We start from the raw sequence: 15,080 nt of genomic DNA, 5'->3' as shown, positions 1-15,080 counted from the left end.
AGATGTGCAGCTTTGAGGGTAGAAAGCAGTGGTTGTAAAATCATGAGCACATCTAGAGCATACAGCAAGCAATACTTTATTTTGGTGAAGGGAGTTAGAAGTTTACATTGAAAATAGTGTTGAACCTTTATTAGATGATGTGCTTGGAAACCATAGATGATGATCACCACCCTATCTTCCTGCATCCAGTATCCATCTAATACGACCTATGGTGTGGGGCTCAATTAAATCCTCCTGTCCCTTTCTTCAACCAGAACTAGAAAGGCACATAGTTCAGGCTGCTTGTCAGGCCTGAGTCATTGTGGCTTTTGCCAGGACAGATGTTGCAGTAATACATCTTTTCAGCCAGGTATAGAGACCACCGACAATCTAGCTCTTACTGTGTTTGATGCTTTGTCACACTCCTGGTTAGATGTGTGCTGTGACACTTTTTTTTTTTTAGATTTTCTTCCTGATCAAATATAAAATGTTTCAACATCTTAAACTGCACTTTTCTTCCTAGTGCTTGCAGTGACATGCATGGCCTAATCTGGGCTTTTGGGCCACTTTGTAATGTTTTGGAGTGTGCATGCTGTGTGACTTATAAGTATGTCTCGTCACGATCAGCGATCCATGGGATTCGGGAATTTCCAACAAATCACTGCTGCAGTGAATGGAAACTCTACATCTAGGCTGGAAACAACATAAATGTTTAGCAGACGTTCCTCTTTCTTGCACTGCAGTCTACAGGGAGGTTTTGTAGAACGTCCTTTTTCTTCATTAGACATCACCTGCTTCATCTGGTTGAATTAAAACCCATCTAAAGTCAAAAAACACAGTCATAGAAAAGTTATGGCAATCTATCTGTGTACTTTTGTCGGGCATAAATCTTAAAAATGGCTGCATCTAACATCAGGCTTGCACTGTGCCATATCATGGTGCTGCCTGGTGGATGTTTTTTTTCTTATAACTGTCAGCTAATTAGCAACAGTTGGTTTATATTTAAAGCAGATCCGAGATGGAAAACTAACTATAACAAGTAACTTGTCTATATATCTTATCTAAAGTTTAGATAGTTTACACAGCATATCTAGCTGCAAACAGCTTCAAAAGTTTATGATTATTTACTCCTGTGATACGAGCAGCCATGTTCTGTTTGTCACATTGTCACAGGCTGAGGGCTGGAGATGCTATCAGTTTGCCTGTGTGTAAATTCAGTCCCCTCTCCTCCTCCCTCCTCCCCTCTGCCTCTGAAATCAATGGCTAGTAACCTCCTCCTGCCCAGACCGAGCTCCCATAAGCCCTTGCTACAGTGCCAAGGCACTGTGAAAAGCTGTGGGCGAGGCTTGTTTAGTTTATAGGGAATTAGAATATTAAAACAAGACAGAAAAAGGTTTTGGCTTGAGGAATGCCCTATAAACTATACGAAAGGAACACAATTATGCAATGGGTAAAAGTTTCTCGGATCCACTTTAAACTACATTTCCCATATTTTTGCAGTAGTGACCTCCTTTAGGTCTGGCAATGTTAATTATCAATGAGTCATGATCTGGGTCATTGCAGACAGAATTGAAATTTGTTTTTTAATTTGTTAGGATGAAAAGTGAATAGGTTAATTTTGCAGTTCTAAAAATATAACCAATGAAATCATGAACGGAAGCACTAAAGCATTTCATAAAATACAAGCATGTATGATATAAATCCACCACGCACTCAATCATACATGGAGTTACCCCTTTAATTACATAAAATGAAGCAATGTCCAGTGGATGAAAATGGAGTTCATAATCTCCATTTAATCCAAGAGATAATGTCGATTTGTTGGATAAAGATATCTCAATCTAATATAGTGAGGGAGAGCCAAATAAGTGTAGTGTTGTGGTGTGATAAGATTCAAAAAGGCAGGAAATGGTGGAGCTACGGCTGCTAGCTCCTATACTCACTACCCCTCTGATGGTGCCATATAAATGCTCCCACATAGGTCATGCAGTGTCCACTTCTTATCCTTTACTTGCCCAGTGACTTAATTAGAATCATTGAGCGTCCTTGTGCAGTGTCCTCCATTGTCAGGTCCTGAGGAATGGAGCAGTTGCTATGGAAACTTGTAGATGTTGTCTGGTGGAGTATTGGGAGTGATTGAATCCAGCACATTTCAGCAGATAGCAGAACGCTAACATGACCGCCAGCTCCGAATCCTCTTGATACACGATCTAACAGCGTGTGTTTGCTTTGGCCTGATACAAACAACCACAATATAACCATTATGCAGCAACTGCCATTTTTGTTTTCTTATCTGACAGCTGTAACATTGATAAATCAAAGGTAGACAAAACACAAAGTACTGACATGTCAGCATGGAATGTTTAAGAATTTCTGTATTGGAGAGCATGTTCTAAATAAATATTCCCCTGACGAAACCCCATTTTGAGGTGAAACATGTAGGGAATAGAGGTGGTAACAAAACAAGAGCGTGAGTAAAAAAAAATAAAGCGCAGTGCCCAGATCACATGGTACCAATAAAGCCCTCTGCTACTATTTCTTTGTTTACAATTGCGCTGTTACAAATGGCTACTTCACATGGTTGAACTGTGCTAGGCGGTGACTGCAGTTTTGCTACCAGTTTGCAGCTCTAACATGGGGACCCCTGACTGTTCCCATCCTGATTTGTCCTCTTCCCCTAGCTCTGTTCACCTGTAGTGCACTTCTTATGGTGATGTCAACCATCTGCAGCATTCATGTTTTCCAGTTACTGATAGATCCCCCAGTCTTTGACCTGTAATAGCTGTGAATTACACTGACTATCTTGCTGTGATGTTTGACAGGGCAAGCTTGATTGCAATGTGTTCTCTGTGAATATCTTTCAGTAACTTGCCATTTCTTTCTGCTGCTGTGGAACGGCTCAGTGGTCGTTAAGGATGGTAAGCAAAGTGTGCCGGTGTGTGTCCCATCCTGCCCACATGAATGTCACCGCTTGACTACTCGTCTGTTCTGTTGCTTTAAAGCAGGAGATGTGCTGACAGCTTGTAAGAGTCACCTCTTCGCTATGCATTGAGTGGGTGAACACCCCACAGTACTCCTGTCACAAGCCTGGGTGGTAGAAACTATGTGTTTAGTAACTCAAAAATAACCGTTATACGTTGCCTTCAGTGAAGACTACTTCTCAAAATCGTCAGTCCCAGATGTATGCTACTAAATTAATATGCAGATTTCACCCTGTCCGGTGAAAGCCTCTCCTTCCTCAACTTTCCATCCCTGTCAGTCACCCTCTAACAAAGTATCTGGTCATGTGACTGGAAATTTCAGGGCAGGAATATTGCTGCATACAGTCTCATATTAAGTACCTGCACACCTCCATCCATGGGGTTATGACCTAATACTTATAACCTGCCAGAGTACTGCTTATTCCTACTAAGTCCTCCCCCCCTTTTTCTTACAGTACATGGGAATACTTTCACCTCTACTCTACTGCCTCTACTTAGATGATTATGTAAATGAACGCATCGAAAATAAAACTAGGTACAACAGGTGGCACAGTGATATATAAATATCTAACTTGCATCCAGACAGCTTTCATACATGTTTTGGGGTCATGCAGCATTTCATTCTGTGGATACAGAGGTTATTAGGCTGCAGTTGCAGGAATTAAAGTGAACCTGTATTAAACCTGAGAGTTTGGCCTATGGGTGGGGCTGCAGTGTATACGGCCTTACCACCCTCCCTGCAGGACTTTTTTTTTTTTTTTTTTTTAAGAAAATTGATGGCTCTGAGGATCTGGTCAACCACTCTGTAGTTTCCTCCTATATTCCTCTGTACACGAGGGCAGTTACATCCACATGACAATACACAAGCTGTGCATTACAGCAGAGACAGGTCTATAGCCATATGGGGGACAAAAGGGTGTGGCTATGCCCCTCCCCAAGCAGTTATAAGAGATGTGGATTATTTGCACGTTTCAGCAGTCTACATCTTTGGATCTGATAGCTATGATATGCAGTTTTCAGTGAATGTCAACTCTGAATATACAGAGTTGCCAAGTTGTACACCACTTTGTATATATACATGTTGCCCAGGCTTGCGATAGCTGTGCTTCACTTTGGAGGGCTTGTCAGCAGCTTGCCTGCTTGGAATTTGTATGTTAATTGGTAGGTCTCAAGCTCATGAGGAGTAACAAATGCTTAAAATTCATTCAGAGTAAATGTCCTGGTTGCTTTTTCATGACATTCTGTTCTTTGGTGCTGAGGACCATTGTCAAAGCTTTGTGTGGCATTTATGTTTTAATGCTATAAAATAAAGTGCTGTACCAATATTTAAAAAAGTTCCATTTGCAAGGTGCACACCAGAAACCAGGTTAAGCTGTGGGTATCTCGGCACTGTACACCACTCCGGCTTTGTTAGAATATTTCAGTGGTTAGGGAATGAACAGGAGGCATTTTCTGGGCAGCAAAGAACAGGTTGAAGACCTTGCCAGTGATGCTCATTCATAGTAGTGTGCAGACAAGGGCAGGTCCTGAGTAGTGATGCCAAGTGCAGCAGAGATGCCAATTACTGAGGTGCCTGGACAGAACTGCAAATTTGGCAAGTAAACAAGTACACCTCTATGTAATTCATCTGCATTTTCAAGTCCCTTTTTATTTTCAATCTTGCTTGATGAAAGAAAATGGGTAACAGTATGTTTTTAAATACTGCTGACTTTCTACAGTGAATTGGTTTATCTTGGTGTATGTATTACATCACATGCTTTATAAATCAATATGTAGGCCCCCTGATTGTTCAAGCACCTGGTATCAAAGGGCATTGAGTCAGCCCCCTCCCTCACCATGTGTCTAGATCAACACCCCCCCCCCCCCATTCTGTTGTTGATAGGAAAGGCCCTTCCCTAAATAATGACCGCCGTTGCAAAAGCGCCTATTGGCAACTATTGCACTTGAGATTTGCCTCAACTATTGAAAAAAGCCACTTGAGGCAAATCTCAAGCGCACAAAACCTGCTGCATGTGTCGCTTTCAAAATTACCATAAGTTGACTCACATCGGTGGAAAAGGGACACCACAATTAACCGGTTAATTACAGTGCCCTTATGATTGGCAAAACACGAGCCCTCATGTAATTGAATCAGATCGCAGCCTGTGGAAAAGGGCATAATGATCCAATCTTTTTCATCCAATTTTACCAAATATATGTAGCATAAGGGTAAATTGAGTAAATATATTGAATGGATAATTTAGACAGTTCCTTTATATTACATAGAAATGGTAAGATTGGATTAAAAAGATTGGATCATTACTGGCCACCCTGAGCAAATCTTTCTTGACCGCTGTATACCCCTCCCTCTTTTAACGCGCAGAGACCCAGTGTTGTAATATTACAACATCACATTTAAAGCTACAAAAATAAACCCTCCCCCATTCTCTTATTTTTAAAACCTCATGTACGTTACTAATAGGTCCAATTGTTCAGTTCTGCAACACTATTGGATGGTTGAATGTACAAATAGGTCTGTTTGTCTGGCCATGAAGTCATACAACCCTGTTGCCTGCTTTGGAGTACATCATCTTGTTGTATTGGATGGGATACATCAAGACTGACGTAAATAAAAATCTTGAAATATATTTTTTCCTGTGATAATTAATGTGTAGATCATGCAGATTTCGACATCATCAAATATACTGATATTGAGAGATTTAGAGCTGGTTATTTCTATGTTGTAATTTTACAACAGTGGGTCATAGTGGTAGCAAGGTTTTGTCTGCACAGTAAACTTGAGAAGGTGATCATTTTCTGGGAGGAGAGGGTGAAAGTGTTTGCATGACTAATTGAACAATAGGTCTACCTGATAAGAGTTATGGAATGTGTGAAGCTTGTGACCAATGTAAAGGGGCCCATACACCTAACGATTTTCCCGCCGATATACAGCCGTTTCGATCACAGTGATTGAAACGGCTGTGAAATCGCAGCGCACACTGCTGACAGAACGATCGATTTCCGCCCGAAATCGATCGTTCCCGTCGACCTATCCGTGCGGAAGATTTTTCTCGGTCGCTGGCGAGTCGGGAGTGCGTCGTTAGCGTCGTTCGGATGCCCGACGGCCGACGCAATACAGCGGTAATACATTACCTGCTCCAGCCGGCGCGAGTCCCCTGGTCTTCTTCTCCGCTTCCGGCTCCAGAGCTACACAGAACTTCCTGTCCCGGCAGGAAGTTTAAACAGTAGAGCGCCCTCTACTGTTTAAACTTCCCCTGGACAGGAAGTTCAGTAGCCAGAGCAGAGAAGAAGACAGCGGGGACTCGCGCCGGCCGGAGCAGGTAATGTATGGGGGGGGGGGATGTATGTTAGCAGCAGCGGCAGCTCCACAGATTGTGAATCGATTACAGCCTAAAACCGATCACAATCTGTTTGCAGTAAAGGTGGCCATACGATCCCTCTCTGATCAGATTCGATCAGAGAGGGATCTATCTGTTGGTCGAATCTGATGGCAAATCGACCAGTGTATGGCCACCTTAACCATGTCTGAGATGGAACAAAACACTGACAAACTCTGAAAACTCAGACCATGGCTTGATGCTTTGAGAGAAATGCCTAAAGGTGGTCCCTGAAGAACATAACTCTGTTGATGAAATGATCTCTTTCAGGGCTGATGCACACCAGAGCGATTCTGTAGTGTTTTTAAAAACGCTAGTGGTTTGAAAACCGCTTGGGTACACCAGAGCGGTTCGTATTTTCCACAAACGCAAACTCGGGGGCTGCAGCATTTTTTAGATTTGAGGCGTTACTGCCTCAATGTTAAAGTATAGGAAAGTGGAAAACCGCTCTGCTAGAGGTTTTTGGTGTGCACTGGGCCTCAGGGGGAAATTTAGCAGCATCAAACCGTACATGCGTGGCAAGCTAAACCCAGGGGGGTTCAAGCTGTGGGCAAGGACTGGAATCTCTGGTATACTTTGTGATTTTGATGTGTACCAAGGCAGTATTGAATGGAATACAAGCAAGATCTGAACTTGGACTATCAGGGGACGTTGTGATGAAACTTGCTTCCATGCTTCCACATGGTCACAGCTACAAGAGGTCTATGCAGAAAACTTTTTCACCAGCATCCCTTTGATAGTTAGGCTGCTGTATTGTGGAAATTCATTATATAGGAACATCCAGAAAAGTGCGCCTTCCCAACTGTAACCTTGAGGATGAGAAAAGCTTGAAGAAAAAGGGGAGAGGAAGCTTTGATGATAGAGTGGAGTCAAATCACAACATTTGTGCTTTGAAATGGTTCGACAATAGGTAGGTTACACTTGTCATCCTTTGCTGGCCCACAACTAGTGGAGAAGATTCAACACTGGGACAAAACGCCTTACATCGTGGCTGCCTATAACAAATTCATGGGCGGAGTGGATTTGTTACTCATTTGCAGCAAAATACAAGTTTCCACTGAAGTCCTGCCGCTGGTACCTTTACATCTTCTGGCACACCATTATCCTAGCTGTGATCAATGCTTGCCTCCTGTACAAAAGGGACTGCAAAGCTTTGGCTGTCCCGAAAAACATGCTAAACAGGAGAATGTTTCAGGCCCAGTTGGCATCTTCTCTTATCCTGATCGGAAGGGCTGGGTCAGTGTCAAAGCGAGGGCGACCATCTGCAAGCTCAGTTTCATCCAGGGGGGCACCTTTACGTCACAAAAGAGGCAGTATACAGATGATTGAGGTTCTTCAGCTGCCAAGACTGCCCAAAAGTCAAATGCACACCCTCCAAAGGACGTTTGCAAGGACATGATTGGACATTTTCCCATCAAAGCTGATAGGGGATGGTGCCGACACTGTGCTAAAGGCGACACCAACACACTTTGTAGGAAGTGCAATTTTCGCCTCTGCTTTTCAGAGCAAAATAACTGCTTTTGGAACGACCATAATTGAATCAATCAACAAATAAAACAAGCCCGATTTGCACATATAGTCTGGATCCAGTGTTTTTTTTTTTTTCTATGATACTAATTTTTTGTAATAAATTGATGATAAAAATTTTTCTTTATTATAATATTGTAATTGTGTATATGCATAAACTTATGTTGGTCTTTATAAGTTGTGAAGTACAAATACACTTTTAATTGTTCCTTACGTGTGTTGAGAGTGTGAGTGATACTATTGAAATTCTGCTACCCTACAAGCCAAGTGTTGCAATTTTACAACATCCTCCCCAAAAGTTACTAAAATGTCAAAAAACAAAAAAACAAAAAAAACACCCACTGATTTGGGCATTACAAGCCTCCTATAACATGTGAAAGGTTGAAAAAAAAAGTTTTTTTTTTCTATATTTGGGTCTCTGGGGGTTAAAGGTTCCTAGTCTATTATAAACTGATACCAATGGCAGCAGTGTGAACCCACTCTGATATCTAAACTTTAAGTATGTAAGGCTGCTTCCAAAGGGCCTATACGATTAGAACAACAATAATGGGATGAGAGTAGCCCCCTTGACTATCGCTTATCGGACTCCTAATAATCATTGCTGAAGTGGTGTATTCTGGCTTTTTATAGCTCCCTGTCTAGTAAATAGGATATTTCTCGTTCACCTGCCTTGTTCTGCACTGCCATTTTACACTACTTAAGTAATGATAGTCTGGTTCAGTGGGCTATAGAAACAGCCAGGTAAAAGTCACTTTCTCTACAGTCTGTGCTTACCATGGTGGTGCTTGGGCACTAAAGTTCAGTGTAAACTTTCACCTAATTGTTTCATTTCAGAGAGTTGTGTGTAGTTGTCCTGTTGTGGTCAGTACCTTTACCCAGCCTGCTGCCCCGTATGTGGTATTCTGTGAAGTATCTACGTAACCTGTAGGACTAACACAATTCTTGATTAGAGTGATTTTGTTGTAGTTATTTATTTTATTAGAGTGATTTATTTTTCCTTTGTCCTACACCAGTATCCTCCATCCAGTTTCTATTGGCAATGCAGAGAAACAATCACAGCCAATGATGGAGGATGCCAGTGCCCTTGCATTTGTCCTGAGCTTTGCGTACTTTGATGTATTTTGCATACAGATCTGGTTTCTAATACCTAAATGTCTTGTCCCCTCCACACTACAGCAGTGAATGTCAGACACAATGCTTCCACGCAAGACCTAATGAGATGATGCAATATGCTTTAGTCACATTTGTCATGTTCATATATTTTGGCTGAGCACCAGTTTCCACATTTGTAATAAAGAAGCTGGAGTTGTACAAGGTCAGCGCTTGAGACTTTGTACTCTGTAGAATAGCTCAGGTGTGAAATAGCTGCCCCCTTCAATAGCTCAGGTGTGAAATAGCTGCACCCTAGAACATGCATGTAAACTCCACCATGTTTGGCCCACAAGTGGTTTCCCAACCTTGCGTTATATTTGGCCTGCGAGCGCCTGAGCGCTAAGCCTATATGGCTAAGCACTAAAACTATGAAGCCACTTGGTGAAGGGAGAGGGACCACTAGACACCAGGGAACTGTATGGGGGGGGGGTGGGGGTAGACACCAGGAAACTGTATGGGGAGGGAGCCATTAGACACCAAGAAACTGTATAGGGGATGGATGGGACCACTAAACACTAGGGAACTGCATGAGGGAGGGAGTCACTAGACACCAAGGAAATGTATAGGGGAGGGAGAGGGGCCATTAGACACCAGGAAACTGTAAAATGGAGGGGTTGGCCACATTGAGGTTGGCCCACTACTTGGTTCCAGTTTTCCATTTCACCCTCTCTGTTTTTGAGTTTGACACCCCTGCCCTGGAAGAAATGTTAAGACTAAGCAGTGATGACTATGGCAAATTGGCAAATGGTTGATCTCTTGGGAAAGGGGTCAACTTTCCAGGATTCAATGTCCAGACTAACTTGGGTTTTTTTTTATCTTTATTTTCTCTGCAGCTAATAAGAATCATCTCCTGCAAAGGGGTAAATTTGTATGTTGTGTAGCTTCCAAGTGTGTTCATAGAACAGGTTCTTCCTGTACTGCAGCAAATTTAGGCCAACATTAGAGTGCGCTAAAAGACAGAAGGTGGGCTCCTCATTCAGCTCTGTAGTAATCCAGTATGCCTTCCAACAGGCCTCTAGTGGTGGCCAAATTAAGACCATTGTGTAAAGAAACTTCAAGGAGCTGCAGTCCATAGCCTGTTAAACTTGAGCTATTACTTCACAGGTAAACTTATTATTGACCTTTTTCCATAGATGCAGGAAGAAGAACTTAGAACTGTCATCTTAGTAAATGTGCTACGTCTAGAAACTTGTAAACCGGAGGTGGCTTCATCACTGCTGCCTTGTAGCATTTGACTAGTTTCTAAGGGGTATTGGGCCTAATATATAAAAAACAATTCAAGGAAAACTATACTTGCTTGCTCTTGGCACATGAGATTGCTCAATTCATTTTCCGACCATGAATCAGACACATGGGCATCTTTCTCTAGGATGAGACGGCTCTTGAACGCTATCTATTATATGTAGCAGATAGAAGGTTAAACCATGTTGCATTAAAGCCACCTTCGTATTAGAGGCTTGTTAGTTCAGACGTCTCCATAGAATCAGCTTTTGGTATAGTGTTCTGCTGATCAGATGTGTTTTTGTTTGCTGCTCCATTGGGTGTACTGCTCTCTGGCTTATATTTCAAATCCCATTTTTTTTAATTGCCTTTTTTTTTCTTGCACAGGGACCAGCTTTAGAAGATTTTAGTCATCTTCCTCCAGAGCAAAGACGTAAGAAACTGCAGCAACGAATTGATGAACTAAACCGGGAGCTTCAGAAGGAGATTGATCAAAAGTAAATCAGGCTGCTTCCTACCTTTCCTTTTTTTTTATACCTTCGTAGATGTCCTTGTCAAGGGACTGCTATAGGCTGTTATATTTAGAGGCTTAAAGGCTATTTGTGAGCTCACAGGTCTCTGCGGAGTGCTGACGCTTTATGGCAAGATGCTGGGAGTCCTCAAAAGAAACACTGGTTTATTTAGCTTTCTATTGTAGCACTCCAGGAAGGATGGTGATGACGAATGCTGTAAAGATTAGTTTCTGTCGCACAATTCCCTGCAGCAAAAACTGAGAAAATTATAATATGAATCATAATATTCAAACACCTCGATCAGCATGACCTAAATGAGTTGAGAAGTAGTAAAAAACAAAAACAAAATTATCCTAAGAACAGAGTATAAAATGGCTTAAAGTGGATCCGAGATAAACTTTTACTCATTGCATAATTGTTCCTTTCATATAGTTTATAGGACATTCCTTAAAGAGAGTCTGAAGCGAGAATAGATCTCGCTTCAGACCTCATATATAGCAGGGGCACGTGTGCCCCTGCTAAAACGCCGCTATAGCGCGGCTTACCGGGGGTCCCTGTCCCCCCAAATCCCCTCCGTAATGCGGGGGAGCGCTTCCTGGTTGGGGCAGGGCTAACCGCCGCAGCCCTGCCCCACACGCGTCTGTCACCGCGTATCTCCGCCTCTCCCCCGCCCCTCTCAGTCTTCCTTCACTGAGAGGGGCGGGGGAGAGGTGGCGATGCGCGTCTGATAGACTGCAGCCGTTAGCCCTGCCTCTAGGAAGGGTTAATCTGCGACCAGATTTCCAACCAAGGTTTGCGGGGGGTGGGTTGGGGGGTCAGGGACCCTCATTTAGCCGCGGGATAGCGGCGTTTTAGCAGGGGCACACGTGCCCCTGCTATATATGAGAGCTGAAGCGAGATTTAGTCTCGCTTCAGTGTATCTTTAAGCTAAATACTTTTTTTTTGTTTTGTTTTAATACTCTAATTCCCTATAAAGTACTGTAAACAAGCCTCGCCCACAGCTTTTTAGAGTGCCTTGGCATTGTAGCAAGGGGTTATGGGAGCTCAGTCTGGGGAGGAGGAGGAGGAGGTTACTAGCCAGAGATTTCAGATGCCGAGGGGAGGAGGAGAGGGGACTGAATTTGTCACATTACACACAGGCAAGCTGATAGCATCTCCAGCCCTCAGCCTGTGACAAACAGAACATGGCTGCCCTCATTGTATCACAGGAATAAATCATCATAATTTATTGAAGCTGTTTGCAGCTAGATTTGCTGTGTAAACTATCTAAACTTTAGATAAGCTATATAGACAAGTAACGTGTTATAGTTAGTTTTTCATCTCAGATCTGCTTTAAAGTGCACTACAATCAAATAAACTGGGTGTGTCACAATGAACAGTGGATACAGCCCCACCCTGCTGGCTCTTCCATTCAGGATAGCTCTGCAATCACCAGGCCAACCTAACTGTCACAGCAGTGTAAACTAGATACAAAGAATTGCTCTGATTCTACACATCGAGTGACATTTTCTCCACTAGTCCTCCTTTCTAAAGCTCTCCTGTTAGTTCTGTGCTCCTCATTTACTGTCACTGTGTGGGCAGAGATGACACTGGGCAATGCCTTGTACCCATGTAAGCAGCTGTAGACCTTATGCTAGTGAGATTGGGCAGTATGTATGGTGGCAGTCCTAAATTTTGTCACTTTAGGTGCACTTTAAGAATAACTGTATTCTTATATAAAAATATTTCTCCAATTGCCATCCGGGACAACACGAGAGATCCGGTCCCGCCCAGGATCTGGGGAAACACAACCCCCAAGAAGATTAAAAGCCCCCGCCCTCCCTCAAACCTCAGTTTATCTGTGTTTCCGCAACGGAAACACCTCGGAAGACAAGCTCCCGTTTGTTGTTTTTTTCTACTCACCAGAGGGTGAGTCCACAGCAGGAGGAAAGGCGGCTTGGGCGGAACAGAGGGAACGCCGGCTGCATTCCTCCACATGCGGCGGGTAAAGGCTTCTGTGCAGTGTATGGCCGTTACTCCGCACGCCCCCTCTCAGACGCCAGCTCTGCAAGGCGCATCCGCGCTCTGATCGGCCTCCGGTAGTGACGTAGGGCGTGTGGCCGGAAGGGGGGCGGATCCGGAGAAACCAGGAAGTACTCGGCGGGCTCTTGGCGTCTCCATTACGCCGACAGCCTTCCACAGCGGCAGTCGTGTCTTGGCGTGGAAGGATGTCGCAACAGAGGGGAGAGCAAGCCCAGCAGCAGCAACCACAGCGGGAAACAGAGGCTGCGAGCTCAGCTACCAAACCCTCACCACAGCAGCCATCGGGTACAAGTGGGGTAAGCCTCCAGTGGAGGATGAGGCTTTATCTTTGCTTACCATGTTTTTCAAGTGATGGCATTATCAAGTCTTTTTGTCTTATCTGCTTATTTCTAGACAAAGGCTGACCCTAAAGCTCCTGCACAAGCTAAAAACTACAAAAGATGTGGCTTATGTAGCAGTAAAATTGCATTAGATGCCCCTAGAAATGTATGCCAGGGTTGTACTGATGCCATTGTCGCTTCACATTCCTCAGATATTCTTAAGGGGGTCATGGAGGCAGTGAATAAAAATATGCAGGAGACATTAGACAAATTCAAGGAATCATTTGTTCCTCCAGCTTCTGAGCCCCTTCCAGGTTCCTCTTCGGGCTTATTGCACCAGTCTTCTCCCTTAGATTTTTTGGGGGGCGAGGAGAATGAGGGTGAAGAGGAGGAGGAGGAGGAGGAGGAGGGGGTTTCTGTCTCTCAAGAGGAGGGGGAGCAGCCTCAGTCAGAGGATTCGGATAGGGAGGATGTTGTTAAAACCCCAAGGTTTTTGTTCACTCCAGACGAATCTTCTGAGTTACTCAAGGCTGTTTATACTACGGAACAGACTAAAGAGGCTGTTCCTGAGCTTACTCCTCAGGATCAGGTCTATTCAGGCTTGGGACAATCTAAGGGCAGAGTCTTCCCTATTCATAAGACTCTTCAGGAAATTATTGTGTCTCAATGGCGAGATCCTGAAAGGCCCTTGTTTGTCCCCAAATCCGCAAAGAGGAAGTATCCCTTTGAACAGGCAGATATCAAGTAATGGACAAAATGCCCAAAATTGGATGCTTCTTTATCCAAATATTCCAAGGACTCCGATTTATCCTTTGAGGATGCAGGAGTCCTTAAGGATGTGATGGATAAAAAAGTTGATTCTCTGCTTAAAAAAGCTTGGGAATCTGCCGCTTTCGGATTCATCCCAGGTATTTCAGCAACATGTATTGCCAGAAATCTTAGAATTTGGATGGATAATCTTATCGAACAAATTTCTAAGGGGGTGCCTCTTAAAGACTACGCATCTTCATTGCCGGTAGTCCTGAGAGCAGTCGCTTTTTTAGCTGATGCGGTTACTGAACTCATTCGCGTTTCTGCGCGCACTACAGCGCTCGTTAACTCTGCCAGAAGGGCTGTGTGGCTGAAAACCTGGGAGGGAGACCAGACATCTAAGAATAGATTATGCTCTATTCCTTTTGAGGGGAACCTTCTGCTTGGGTCAGAATTGGATCAAGTTCTGTCCCGCTCAGCAGAGAAAGGCAAACAATTCCCGAACAAGAGAAAGAATTTTAAGGGAAAGAAACCCTTTATTCCCAATAAGCAATCGACGGATCTATCGAAAGGTAAGAATGTGCAGAGGAAGTGGTCCTTTCCGAAAGGGAGGGGCAGAGAGGGGTTCACGCTTGGTAAAACTGAACCCCCCAAGACCAATAAATGACTTTTTGCCAGTAGGGGGACGACTGATTTATTTTCGGTTAGAGTGGGAGAAGTTGAATCCCGATCCTTTTGTGTTTCGAATTTTAAAGCAGGGCTATCGTCTTCAATTTTCCAGTCCTCCCCCTCAAAGGAAGTTTCTCAATCCTATTCCAAAGGACCCCGAAAAGGCCTTGGGATTGGAGTTAGAAATTCAAAAACTATTGGAGAAGAGAGTAATTGTTTCTGTTCCCCAGGAAGAGGTATTCCGGGGCTATTACTCCCACGTGTTTCTGGTGAAGAAAACCAGCGGGGAGTTCAGGTTTATCCTGAATTTGAAGTCTCTCAATCCGTTTCTAGTTTACAAGAAATTTCGGATGGAGAGCATCTACTCTGTAAGAGCTCTATTACAGGGCAAGGAATTTTTTGTTTCAATAGATCTCCGAGATGCTTATCTGCACATTCCTATTTTTTCAAATCATCAAAGATTCCTGAGATTTGCAATAAAAGATCAGTCCCACATCCGCCACTTCCAATTTCAGGCGATGCCCTTCGGGATAGCATCTGCACCCCGAATTTTTACAAAAGTTCTAGCAG

The 15,080-nt window shown here is 43.5% G+C and overlaps 1 protein-coding gene across 2 annotated transcripts in view; it reads left to right on the top strand.

Annotated features, from left to right (window-relative positions):
* The window catches only part of FNBP1L (formin binding protein 1 like), a 236,485-nt gene that overhangs the window by 186,102 nt on the left and 35,303 nt on the right, over positions 1-15,080 (top strand). For both annotated transcript variants that reach the window (XM_068239782.1, XM_068239778.1), the window contains exon 10: positions 10,625-10,734. In XM_068239782.1, the coding sequence (XP_068095883.1) occupies positions 10,625-10,734 (110 nt within the window). The remainder of the gene's footprint in view (positions 1-10,624; positions 10,735-15,080) is intronic.

The sequence above is a fragment of the Hyperolius riggenbachi genome, chromosome 6, assembly GCF_040937935.1.
Source record: "Hyperolius riggenbachi isolate aHypRig1 chromosome 6, aHypRig1.pri, whole genome shotgun sequence".
Classification (NCBI taxonomy): Eukaryota; Metazoa; Chordata; class Amphibia; order Anura; family Hyperoliidae; genus Hyperolius; species Hyperolius riggenbachi.
This window is presented reverse-complemented; position numbering and strand designations above follow the sequence as displayed.